Source organism: Schistocerca serialis, chromosome 8, assembly GCF_023864345.2.
Source record: "Schistocerca serialis cubense isolate TAMUIC-IGC-003099 chromosome 8, iqSchSeri2.2, whole genome shotgun sequence".
Classification (NCBI taxonomy): domain Eukaryota; kingdom Metazoa; phylum Arthropoda; class Insecta; order Orthoptera; family Acrididae; genus Schistocerca; species Schistocerca serialis.
Window position 1 is genome coordinate 549914302 of NC_064645.1, and position 14254 is coordinate 549928555.

Sequence of the window (14254 nt, forward strand, 5' to 3'; positions counted from 1 at the left end):
CCCCTGTCGGAAGATGGTCCTTTGGTGGACTCCGGAATTTGCTGTGGCCATAAAAGACCACTGTCATGCTCTTCAACACCCCTACTGCTCTCCTTCTGGTCTTTAAACGATTCCACACCCGCACCCATTACCTAATCAGATTTCGGAAACGGATTTGCTGGGAACGATATGTGGCTGCCGTAGGGTCGCACACTCCCTCTTCACAAGTCTGGGTGAAACTCAGGCGAATTTTTGGCCATCATCCTCCCACTGGTGTTGCAGGAATTTCTGTGCATCGTGTTGTCCTTACCCATCCAGACTTTGTCGCAGAGCATTTCTCTCAACACTTTGCCCAAGCCTCTGCATCAACTCAGTATCTGCCCAAGTTCCTCCTCCTGAAAGAGTGCTTGGAATGCCTGCCTTTGTCTTTCGTTTCTCACTGCTTGGAGCTGTACAATGCCCCATTTAGCGAGCGGGAATTCGGCAGTGCCCTTGCCCTTCGTCCCAACACGACTCCTGGCCAGATTGGATACATAATCAAATTCTCCAACACTTATCGGTGGCTGGCCACCGTCGTATACTGACCCTTTCCAACCGTGTGTGGAGTGAAGGGGTATTTCCTACCCAGTAGCAAGAAAACATTGTTATTCCGGTGTTGAAGCCTAGGAAGCCACCTCTTCAGTTGGATAGCTACCATCCAATTAACCTTACCAACACCCTCTGCAAGCTCCTTGAAAGCCTGGTGAGTCAGCTGACTCACTTATCTCCTCCGTCATGAGGAGCCCCATCTCTGTCGTGATGGATCAATGTTGACTGTGGCTCATCTCTTACTGGACTGTCCCAACTTAGCCGCCCTGCAACGGACTTTTAGCTTTCCTGACCCGCTACCCCTTGCGTTAACTGACAGTGCCTCAGCAGCTGATCTAGTTTTACGATTTCTTCATGATGGGGGTTTTTATCGCTTTATTTAATGGTAGGACTTGCAACGTTATCACTGGGTGGAGGGGGTTGGCAGGCCGTCTTGCTCCCCCCTTCGCCCCAACTTGACTAGCTTCGACTGGGCTTGGTGGTTCACCCCTGCCCTCTGCCTTCCCACTCCTTTCCTTATGGGGTCTGTTTTATCTTGAGTGTCTGTCTTGGCTACCTGTGCTTTTTCCTTCATGCTCCTGTCATTAATCACTTTCTGTCCCTCCTCTCTTTCCGCCTTCTTCCTTCCTTCTCTGTTTTTGTAGTTTGTAATTTTTGCGGCCATTGTAGTTCCCTCTTATAGTGTGAGGTTTTATTGGTTTTAGTTATTCCCGGGTCGAGGGGCTGATGACCTCATAGTTTGGTCCCTTATCCAGTCTAACCAACCAACTATCCACTAGGCATTTTTATTAGAAAATGCTTTTTACAGACAAATTAAGGTTCAGTTTATGAAACTGAAGAAAGTGGAGGAAAATTTTGTATAGAATATAAGCAATGTTACAAGGAAAGACATCTCTATGCCATATAGAACAGATGTTGGGCAGTTACCATACACACAAACAATTTAAAAACAATTTCTGGATTACAGGAGCTCAATTACAATTTGCACTGTATTGTATGTTGGCATGATCACTACAGACCTATTTTTTAGAATGAATGGCTGCACTTAATCTCTTTCTGTTGGTAGCATCCAACAGTCTGTTGCTGGGCATGTCTTGGAACATTTTGGGCAGGGTCGTGGGCCTGGATACTTTATTGACCCCAAAGGCTGGTGGTCCAATCCCACTTAAGAAAATTAGAGATGGTGACAGGCTTTCCAAAAATACTTGGCGCTTGCCAGTTGTGTGGTCTAAATTTATGTTGACAGTAATATTAGCTGTCAGTTCACCTGTTGGATCTGCAGATCTTGTAAAATTTGGTTTGTAAGAGAATGTGGGGAGAGCTTAATGAAATATGATAGTGGATGTCAGAGAGGAAATTAACAGTCTGAGAAGCTAAAGAATATTGGAAAATGTTAAAAAGACATTCAGAAAGTGAATGTGATTTGATGTCATGTATACACATGGTCAGGGTGTGATGAAAATTAACTTCACACAGCTTATAGAGTGGGAAAAATAGTGAATCAGTCACAGATAATGAAATTGAAAATTTTGTTGCTTGTTAAAAACTGTGAGTGAGCTCAGGGATAATAATACAATGCTACCAAAATTATCGTAAGAGTGGTTTAACACCAGATTGAAAACTAGTAGGTGAGAAGGTAATGAAGGAGATCCAGTTGATGTAACAGGATGGCTGCAAACGTCCTTTGCAGGAGTACAGAAGCGATGGTCAGAACAAAATGTCATCTTGAAGTAACAGTTTTGTGTTTCAGACCACAGTTTATATCATATAAAATGTTTCATAAAATATGTTACCAGAGTACTGTGGAAATTGCTGATGCTGAAGTACTGCAGTGACATCATTTAAATCTCTCCATGACCTCCGTCTCAGTATGTAAGCCTAACATCTGAAAGTGGCTGGGAAGGGACATTTTCTAAGTAATATTTTGGCGTAAAAGTGCCAGGTAACTGTAAACCAAATCACTGTCTTATCTAATAAGAGGGAAAATCCTTATTTACAGTGAAAATAGGTCACATCTATCTCTGTTGCTGAAAGTTTTCTCTGGCAATAAGCATACCTTCATTAAATTGGCAGGCTCTATGGAGGTATGAGTTAGCCCATTATTATGTGATGTTCTGCAGATTTTGTGATTATGGCAAGATCTTTAACATATATCTTAGTGTGGTAAGTTCTATTTGTAAACAAGATTTGAAGGTTATACTATGGGTGGGAGGGGTCGGGGAGATTATTAACTTTCTAAAACAGTTTCTCTTGTAAAAGTACCCATATCCAGCAACTCTTATTATCTGCATTGCCAGAGGCATTTGATGAATCATTGTATAAGCAGTACTCATATGTAATTTGCATAATCAAGTGTGTTGGTTTCTGGGAGGCAGTGAGAAGGCTTCAGAAATTGTAAGCAGTTTCTGGTTACTTGATTTAATCAAGGCATTTGGCTGTCTCAATAGCAGCGTATTATGTTTCCCCTGTGAACATCTAACTGAAAATCAAATTGCATTGAATTGTTTTCTGTCAGCAGTGAAAAATTAACAATGGAAAGTAAAGGTTGGAATATCAACAGCACATGCACGTGCGCGCAGCGCGCGCGCACACACACACACACACACACACACACACACACACACACACACACACACACACAACCTCTGTCTCCAGCTGCTCCAGCTGTCACATTGAATGGGAGCAACAATCCAGAGTGGAGCAGGGAAGGGTAAGGGATAGCAAAGCTTGACTTGGATCCGGGGGGTGTGGAGAGGTCAGCATTGCCTGGTGGAGCATGAAGAAGCTAGATGGTAGCAAGACAAGGCTACCAGGTACAGCTTCAGGAAGCTGTGAGGGAGGGAATGAGATACAGAGAGTGGAAAAAGAGAGGACAAGAGAAGGGGAAAGTCTGATGGATGTGTTGGAAGAGAGCAGCACAGAGGGTGAGTGAGGAGACATAAATTGGGAAGAGGTATAGGACAGAGAGGGCGGAAACGATTGGATGAGGGTGTGGGGAGAGTGTACTTAACCGCAGATTGAGGCAGGGTTGATTTCGGGAACAGAGACCATGTTGTAAGGTTAACTCTCATCTGTGCAGTTCAGAAAAGCTGGTGGTGGAGGGGAGGATCCATATGGCCCTGGTTGTGAAGCAATCCGTGAAATCAAGCATGTTACATTCAGCTGCATGTTGTGCCGCAGGGTGGTCCACTTTTCTTTTATCCACAGCCATTGGGCCATTTGTCCTATGTACTCATACCAGTACAAAAAGCTGTGCAACAATTGCACTAAGGCTGGTGGTATATGACATGGCTGGTTTTATAGGTGGCAAGCAACAGTCTGCTGAACGTAGGATTAAATAGAAAAATAATAAAAAAAATTGGCTGTCTGATCTCCTTAGGGAGTATTTGCAGCAGCTGAGTTGTTTTAATTCTAAGATATATTACAAATACCTGCTGTTTCAACACCAATCCATTAATGTATTTCTCTTCAAGGAGGAAATGAACATCATTTCCAGTTTTTAAGTTAATAGCAACTTTTTACAATGCTGAACTGTAGACCTAGTGTGATAATGATACGTTAAAAACAAATTTACTTTCTGAACTGTATCCTGCTCTTGCGTACCCCGATAGCTTATATCTCCAACTTGAACAACCAAAAGTAACCACTAATAGCTCCCCCCCCCCCCCCCCCCCCCACCTTATCCTCAGTGCTGCATGCATTCTGTTTGGCATATTTGCTCCTATATGATGCATTTTCATTTTAGATTATACAAGCTGTTGATTCCATTAAATGTTATTACCTAGCCATAAAAAGGGTTCCAATGCACAGTTTTTAGCAATATTTATTGCTTTATCAGCTGGTGATTCTTATTCATTGCAGAAGCTTAATATAAGTCACTACAAACTTTAATTTCTTTTGTGAATCATGTAACAAAATTTCTCTGCTTCTCCAATGTAATGTTTTGCACATGAAGACTGTTTCTCCTTTTATGCATATTTACAGTTAGAGTTCATTACTGCATATTTCTAATGAGAAAGAATGGTGCCAGAAAACTTTAAATAGTTGTTAGCATGAGATTTAGTAGTGTACCATTATGATGATACAGGTGACCTGTGTCCATAATTGTCAAGACTCATTACACAAGCTTCCTGTCAGTGTCCGTAATCACGTTTCTCATGCTACATTGCGCACGAGTGGTGATGTAATGTTAAACTAAATAGATATGTTTGTTTTTGTATTTACACTGAGTACTGCTGTTGTGTCCATAGCTTTCTGTAGCATTTTTACCTGGAAATATACTGGATACTGTGGTTCTAATTAAGAATTTAGCCAGAGTACATGTATTTTATGTCATATTTTAGGACAGTGGAAATAAACAACACTGATGCTGAGGGGCGGTTGGTGCTTTCAGATGGTGTTTCCTACGCCCATAAGGATCTAAAAGCAAATATTATTCTTGATATGGCTACACTCACAGGTGCTCAGGTAATGTTAACTATTAAAAAATCCTCAACTTTCAATGTCAGTATCATGATAGTGTGGTCATTTTCTTGGATTGTGCTGACTATATATACTATTTTACACTAATCATAAAACCTACTGCAAAGTCACAATAGCTGTCATGAGGGAATCAGTTACTATTGGCACTATTATAGCTATATCAGAATGATTTTACACACAGAATTTGTGTGGACCACAATGTGTTTATGATTTCTTCTGATACATTTTCAGTCATTGCCATCATCAGATCAAAATAGAATCTGAAGCATAAATACAATGTGTCACATCAGCAGTTCTAACATATATTACAGTGACCAGTGCATTAACAGTTGTCATAAGGAATAAGCCGGCGCGGTGGTCTCGCGGTTCTAGGCGCGCAGTCCGGAACCGTGCGATTGCTACGGTCGCAGGTTCGAATCCTGCCTCGGGCATGGATGTGTGTGATGTCCTTAGGTTAGTTAGGTTTAAGTAGTTCTAAGTTCTAGGGGACTAATGACCACAGCAGTTGAGTCCCATAGTGCTCAGAGCCATAAGGAATAATAAACACATTGTGATCTAGACAAAGTTTGTATGTAAGTGCTAAGAATGATCATAGACTTCTATAAGGTCGTGTCCTATATACTGTGAACTAATTTAATTGACATTTTTGTAATAATTTTAAAAGTTGTTTTTAGTGTACATCATAGTAAATAAAATTTTCGCTACATTAACAGGGTATAATTTTTCATAAGTGCTGAATCCAACTTCACTACTTTGTAACAGGCTACATTGTCCATTCTTCTATTCAGAATTGCATTGCTGAAGCTGTTAATGAAATGAAAACTATTTTTTAGGACCCTGTTCATCATAATGATGAATTTGGAATCGGATCATCTGACTGATATTTTTGTAACTATTTTTACGGTAGAATATCTTCAGTGGTGGCTGTTTGGAGATACTTGTATGAAAAATTCAGAAACCACTTTATTACTTTGTTTCTTCACTTTTTAAGATTCATTCTTTTATCTGAATTTGCTGCCTGCACATTTTGCAATAAATAGTTTCTGAAATTTCAATAAAAAATTCTTAGCAGCTACAGCTTGGCTGTAGTGTACCTGTAACAATTCCCTACAAAGTGAAACGAACTGTATTATTGTTGTGCTCCACTCATGAGCTTTATAACAAAGACATCAGAGTATGGGCTAAACTGTCATCCTGTCATATGTTTTCAAATCTAGACAACTCCTTAGTTGTTTCAGATTTGAGTTACAAGGTACCATTCCACCATTCATAACTTGCTCCTGCTAGAAATGGCCATACTAAAAACATTTTTACCTACTCAACGCCTCATACATGTTTCTTTCAATATCACTGCATTGAGGAGGACTACAGTATCACCTACAGTCAGGAAGTCCTAAGAGACACTTTTGAATGGAAGAATGATAACCCCCAAGTGCCACTGTTTTGCCAATGCCATCAATAGTACAACATCCACAAAAAGGAAGCCAGTAATCCTTATTTCTGAACTGTTTTGTTCTTTTCTGTAAAAATGTGATGACAAAACACTAAATAAGTTTGTGGAATTGACTGTACATATGCAGGATTCAAATTATGTGTTTAGTCCATCAGCATTTTGAATGAACAACATTCTGAGTGTGAAAGAGTCTGCAACATTTCAGGTATTCTTGTTCCATTTGAAACTGATATTGTTACTGTATGTGAAGAACTTAAAAACTATAATAATAATGGAAATTTGTGGATGGGTGGAACAATATGTAACATAAAGAAAGGCAACCATTCACTTTCAGCAGACTGAAACATAATGCATCCCTCCCTTATGTAACACAATATTAACTAGGTTTTGAGCTCTGGCTCTTCTTCTGGCAGAAAGTACGCACAGGCACCCAAATGCGCACTACTGCAGCCACAGAGACACTGAATATTAGAGAGCAATTGCCTGATCTGATTGATGTACAGAAGGGGTAGGGAAGGTTGCACAAGGTGAGGAGGGGATACCAGGAAGTACCAGGAAAGACAGATGACTTGGGAGTTGCAGAACAAGACAATAGGACTTCTGAGGAAGTAGAGCATGTAAGAGATATAAAGGTACAGAGGGAGTACATTGGAGACAGACAGGTAGACAGAGAGAAGGGGAGAGGGATGGGAAGAGGGAAAGGGGGGGGGGGTATAGAGAGACAGAGAGAGAGGGGGAGAGAGAGAGAGAGAGAGAGCCAGCCCACATGCGGACAGGATGGGGAGGGGGGGCCAGGAAGAATAATGGTGGGGACAAGACAGTACACGAACTGAATGGTGGAGGGGGGGTATGGATAATGAAAAGAGAGAAAAGGGAAAAGGCAAGATGAGGCAGTGGGAAACAGGTTAGCAGAAGTGTAGGCTGGGGGATTATGAATATGCAGGGAGAGAATTGCCATCTGCATAGCTCAGAAAAGCTTGTGCTGGAAAGGAGTATCCAAATGGCAAGCGTAGTGAAGCAGCTGCTGATCATTTGAATTTTGATACATAACATGTTTGGCTGTTGTACAGTCAATTTTCACTGTGGCCATTCTTGGAAGTAGACAGTTGGTTATGTGTCATGCCCACAGAGAATGCTGTGCACAGTAATTGGAGTGTAATTGGTATATAAGATCATGAATCAAGCGCATGTTTTCAGCCGGTGTGGCTGAGCGGTTCTAGGCGCTTCAGTCTGGAACCGCGTGACCTCTACGGTCACAGGTTCGAATCCTGCCTCGGGCATGGATGTGTGTGATATCCTTAGGTTAGTTATGTTTATGTAGTTCTAAGTTCTAGGAGACTGATGACCTCAGATGTTAAGTCCCATAGTGCTCAGAGCCATTTGAACCAATTAAGGCTGCAGGCATATTCCAAGGTGTTTTTCATCTCCTTTGTTTAAAACAACTAGGCTAGGTGATGGTATTCTGATGGATACCAGACAGGTAGAAATTTGGAGGAATTAGTGATGGATTTAGCAACTAAGGAGGAATGGAGGATACACACTGCATCACACTCCGAAGTCTGTGACTCCTCTGAAATGAAATGCATCAGTGGTAAGAGTGACTCAAAACAAATGACAAGAAGCTGCGTAGTAAAACCTTCTACTGGGCCCTGGTGGTTCCAGCCATTTATGTAAGAAGAAGTGCCTCCAAAAAGGATACTTTATCATGAAGCACAGATTTTGTTTCCAATAGGGGGATCCTCTAGTGTCTGTGATTGTGGTTTGGTATTCCACGAATTGCAACTCTACTGGAAAAATTCACACACACACACACACACAGTTCAAACTCTGATAGTCGCTGATTGGTCCAGAAATAACAGTCAGTGATACACACACAGTCCACAAACCAAAATTCACAGAAAATCCAAGCATTCATCTCATGAGAGTCCTGGTGTGAAGCCGAGTCATTATTAATCTATCCATAAGTGATGTGCTGGCATCCGTGGAGTGAGCTGAACTTCTGGCCTATGGAAGGGCTGTGCTATTTATCTCAAGAGTCAGGACTTCTGGAGGCATGGCTGCTGAGAGTGTGGTGGAGGTACTTTTAATGTTTCCTGGTGCCAGCTCCCGTACACTGCCCTCAGAGCTGCTGTCAATTTACTGTTAAATATTTTCCGATTTGTGATATAACATGCATTGTATGAACATTACTGCGCCATATTTTGGAAGATTGCACCCAGTTTGCACATGAGATGATTGCCCATGGATTTTATAAGGACTCAATTTAGAATTTATGCTCATTAAAATATTGCATCTCTTGTCAGATCTCCAACAAAGAAAAGGAGTAATTAACTTGTATCTTAGCCTGGCACTAACTTCAAAATTTTGAAGTATTCCAGTTGGCAGAAATCAGTAAATTGCTAAATAAAATTCAGTCAGCTGGGTTATTTCTGACATGCTTTAAAATCAGAATGTAGCATTGCTCTCACAGACTGTCTGGGAAACACCCAGAAACTCTCATTCGACCAGCATCTGATTTGAGCCCTCCAAAACAGAAATTTAGTTAATTGCTTCCATTGTGGCCTCTGGAAGTAGCTGCTTCTCTTGATAAGCTGGTGGTACTTGTAATGGCAATATAGACGTTCCTATGCAAACAACTCTTCTCATAATAATTACGCCTGTTGAGGCATCCAGAGGTACCCTCCCATTTCCCCTCTTCAAATAAATGATATTGTTTTATACAGAAGATTGTATTAAGAGAAAATTGTCTTTCTGGATGTTTTTTAAAGTTAGATGGTCATTCAATAAGTCCTTAGGGGAAAAAAATAACAATTATTTCGGGATTCCCCCGCCCTCCCCACACTCTACAAAATTTAACTCCATACATTTTTCCAAGTGCTGCTCCAACTTATTTTAGCCATGAAAAAGTAGGATTCCAGAACATCTGCAAAACAGGCATCTGCTTAAGTGGTGACCACTTTGTTTGATGTGAACTGCCGTGCCATTTTTTTTCAAGTTAGGAAATTAAATAAACAGTCACTGGGGCCAGATCCAGTGAATACGGTGGACGTTGCAGTAATTCAAACTTTAATTCCATTATTTCGGCCATTGCAACTGCATGCATGCATTGCTGTGATGGAAGAAAATGATTTTTCTTTTTCAAATGAGGACTTTTCCTTTATTTATTTGGACAACTGGTACAATAACGGCGTAAAAGACTCTCCAGTTACTGTTTGTCACTTTTTCAATTAATTGACATAGATGTTTCCACAAGCATCCCAAAAAGCAGTGCCCATCACCTTGCTAGAAGGTATCACCATCTTTGCCTTCTTTGGTGCTCATTTGCCTTCAAAAATCCACTGTTTTGATTGATTATTAGTCTCCGGAGTATAGTAGTGTACCCATGTTTTGACCACAGTTACGTACTGACTTAGAAATCCGATAGAATTTTGATGGAAAAGTGCAAAAACAGCCTCAACATCAATCACAATGTTGCATTTATTCTCTACTGAGAGCCAATGCAGGACCCATCTTGCCATGATTTTTTCCACACTCAGATATTCATGCAAAATTGAAAATACCTTGGAATATGCCTGCGGCCTTAATATTTCATGCACTTTGATTCATCAATCGCTCAGAACCATATTTTGGAGTTTGTCGATCGTTTCTGGGATGGTCATTTTAACTGGACATCCTGAACACAGTTGATCTTTTGTGGATGTATGGCCACACTGAAACTCATTTATCCAATTGTAAACACAGAAGCAGGTGTGATGTGAACTTCATCTACCTCGGATTTGATCTGTTTTGGTGTTATTCCTTTTAAACCGAAGTGTTTATTCACTGCTCGAAACTAACTTTTTTCCATGTTGCTTCAGTGAAATGGGACAGTGAAACCAAGTGATGGATACAATTGCAACTTTACCTATTCTCTAGCGACATATAATCCTTACTACCAGCAAATTGTTTCAGTAGTACATGTCATCCCTTGGGTTTTCTAAGGGCTTAATAAACAACCTTGTATGTTTCCTATACTATGAATGATATCATTATGTGACCACAATAAGCAGGAGATCTGGGTTAATCCCAGTCCAGCACAAATTTTTATATGTTACTAACAGGTAGTACAACTATAACTACAAAGTTGATGCAAGCATATTCGTATTCAGTGAATATATTTCAGCTGCCTGTCAGTTGTCATTAATGTCTGTTCACACAGACAAGAAAATAAATACAAAATGCCATAGTGGGCACAAGACAGTAATATAATGTGTCTCAGTTCCTATAGTCGTGTTTGCACTGGTGTGGCAATACAGAGTAAAGCTACAAGCATTAGGTAATGACTGTAGGAGTCTATGCTATAAAGATGTATACAGTATGACGAGTGGAAGTTTTGGATCTGTCTGAGAGGTGGTCAAGGATAGCCAAAGTGGCTAAGGCGACCGCTCGTGATAGTGAGAAATCCGAGTTTGAGAGCCAGTCTGGCAGAAATTTTCATATGTCACTTATAGATTGTGCATCTGTGCCTAACACAGCTGATGCCAAGATATTAGCATGCAGGAAATTTACTTCATTTTAAAGTTTGTCGGATGTCTAGCCTTGTACATAAATTAATTTAACTGGATAGATAAAAAACATACTCACCAAGTGGTGGCAGAACACACACGTAAAAGACGGTTGTAATTGGCAAGCTTTTGGAGCCAGCGGCTCCTTCTTCAGGCAGAAGGGTTGAAGGGGAAGCAAGAGGGATGAAGGAAAAGGACTGGAGAGGTCTAGGAAAAGGGGCAGATTTTGGGAAAGTCACTCAGAACCGTGGGTCAGGCAGACTTACCACATGGGATGAGAAGGAAAAACTCAGTTTCCAACAATCAGTCTTTCCTTCTCATCCCATGCGGTAAGTCACCTCTGACACTCGGTTCTGGATGACTTTCCCGAAATCTACCCCTTTTCCTAGACCTCTCCAGTCCTTTACCTTCACTCCTCTTGCTTCCCCTTCTACCTAAAGAAGGAGCCACTGGCTCTGAAAGCTTGCCAATTACAACCATCTTTTATGTGTGTGTTCTGCTGCCGCTTGGTGAGTAGATTTTTTACCTATCTAGTTAAATTTTTTTGCCAATAATTGATTGTTTTCATTCTTATACCTAAATTGTTGGATAAAAAAGATTAGTATCTTTTGAAGATGTCTGGTATATTCATTTTTTACAATACTGGTATTCTGGAATATAACTATAGCTTTTGTTCTGCTGTAGTTGCATTTTAGAAATATGATTTAAAAGTAAATGAAAATAGATAAATTGTAATTTAGTGTGATTCCTCAAGAGATGGGAATGGGGATGAGAATAAAAATTTAAATTACTGTCTATATTATCAGTATTTGAATTTTCAGTATTGTAACATTTGTCTCCCAAAAATTTTGTCAAAGGTGGAAAAAACTGCACTGTTAGGTAACTTGACACTTAAATTGTGACAATACTTTGTATAATCAATGGAGTAATATCATATTTTCACTGTGCAGGGTATATCAACTGGAAAGTACCATGCTGCTGTTTTAACTAACAGTGGACAATGGGAGACAGCTACTGTGACTGCAGGCCGCATCTCAGGTGACCTAGTCTTCCCTATACCATATTGTCCTGAGCTACATTTTAGTGAATTTGCATCTGCAGTGGCTGACATGAAGAATTCAGTGGCCGTAAGTTTTATCCATAATATAGTTTAGTTGTCAATAGATCTGAAGCTGTGCGTGGCAGTTAGCAGATTAGAGTTGCATTATTATTGTATTAGTTGTAAACACAGTGTATATTTAAGCATTATTATTAGATTAGTTCTAAAAACAGTGTATATTTTAGAAGACAGTTGATTGCGTACATAATTTTATTGAATGCCCCATTTTCTCTGTATCTTTCTAAATCTACTTGCGTGTGGCAGTCTGTGAGACAACCATTGTACAGTAATCAAGCCTGTAGAAGTTCTAAGACTCTTGTTAACATTAGTAAAAAAAGGCACTTATATACCAAGTTTCCATAAAATGATAGCTCATTTTTCTTACTTCAACATATATTTACAAATTTATCATTTCTTTGGACTGGTCAGAGTGCAAACAGTTGAATCACCAAGTATTTTGCTCACCAGAGGGCTCATGACTCTTTTGTGTGTGGTGCACATTGGGCCCCAAGCTATTGCAGCCCTTTTTTCCTTCCTGGGCTGCATTCCCTTCCCCAACGTGCCTCTCCCTTCCTGCCCTTGCTCCTTCCCCTCTCTCTGTGTCCTTGCTTACATCAGCCTGGTTATCCTCATGAATCTTCTATCCCATGTGCTGTGGGATCTCTTCTCTCCCCCTCCCTGCTTTGGGGTTTGACTTCCCCGTCTGAATTTTCTCTCTGTAGTGTGAGCCAACTGGGGAAGAACACTTTACTTAGCGTATTCGGCATTTGGCCTTACTGCGTTTTCCATCTTATAATCAATGCAGTTGTCCTTTTCATGCTATATTGCCAGAAAGATAGCCATTCCGTGTGGTGGGGGTCTTACGTACCCTTTTGGCTGAGGCACCCCCCCCCCCCCCCCCCCACACGCTGCATTTCCTGGTTTACAAGAAAATACAGTAGTGTTTATCCTAGACTGAGTCTCATCAGAAATATGACTGTCTTCACCCTGTGTCTATGACATCTAACTTTGCCTCTGTTAAGTCCTTTGCACCTTCTCCTTATCCCAGTCCTGACCCCCTCCCCTGTATGTGCCACCCACCCCACCCGGCCAGAGAAGTGTCCTGTACTTCAGCGTCTGCTGTGATGGGGCCTTCTCATGGAACCCCTTCTCCTGGCGTCTTCCAGGTTAGAGGTCTGTTGGTACGTGTCAGCCATGGGACCCACATTACATGCGCCCTAAGATCACCTGCTCTTTGTCAGTTCCAGGTCTCATTGAAGCCTGCTTTCTTTCTCCTGTGAAATAAAAAAAGGAGAAACAAGTGTCAGGACAAGGCCCCACCGCTACCTCTGAAGGTGCCAACTCCCCTTGCGACCTGACCCCCCTTTTTTTGAATGCTGCCCTGTCCTAGTTGGTGACTCGTGGTGACCTGGCGGTGTGACCAGACCAGCCCATTCACCTCACATTTAGACCCTTGTTCCATGATTATTCAATGAAATTTTAATGAAAACTGCCATCACCTTCCGGAGTTGCAGTCCTCATTTCCTTTTACTCTGCAGCTTGTGTCATTTTATAGGAATCTCATTTTACGATGCTCAATCGCTGACGCGTCATGGGTTCTGTGCTTTGTCAGAACAGGGTTGTCCTTTTGAAGGTTTCGAGTGGTATTTGCACATTGGTGACATGAACCTCATCCACTGCCCTCCTTCAGCAACTCCCCCCTCCCTTCCTCCTCCTCGGGGATTTTAGTGCCCATCACCTCTTTTGGGCAGTGCTTCTGTCTAGTCTGGGGTCTCTTCATAGACCAGTTTTTTGCAGATCACGAGTTGTGCTTTCTTAATGATGATTCCTACCCGTTTTAGTGCTGCTTATGGCACTTTCTCTGCCATTGATCTTTGCTCACCTCCCCTCCTCTTCTCCCTCCATTACACTGGTCGCTGCTGCAATAGCAACCACTTCCTGTTGATTCTTTCATTCCTCTTGCCTCCAGATGGTTAGGTTACCCCGCAGGACTTTCCATTACATTGATTGCATCCATATACCTCCTAGATTGTGTTTACCCCCTCTTTGTCAGGTTGTATTGATAAAGTCATCCATGACTTACAATTATTTACGCCGATGAATTGCCAT

General features: G+C 41.2%; 1 protein-coding gene across 2 annotated transcripts in view; it reads left to right on the forward strand.

Annotated features, from left to right (window-relative positions):
- LOC126416288 (probable aminopeptidase NPEPL1) overlaps nt 1-14254 on the forward strand; it is a 59720-nt gene that overhangs the window by 17558 nt on the left and 27908 nt on the right. For both annotated transcript variants that reach the window (XM_050083939.1, XM_050083938.1), the window contains exons 7-8: nt 4911-5034; nt 11997-12173. In XM_050083939.1, coding sequence (XP_049939896.1) covers nt 4911-5034; nt 11997-12173 — 301 coding nt within the window. The remainder of the gene's footprint in view (nt 1-4910; nt 5035-11996; nt 12174-14254) is intronic.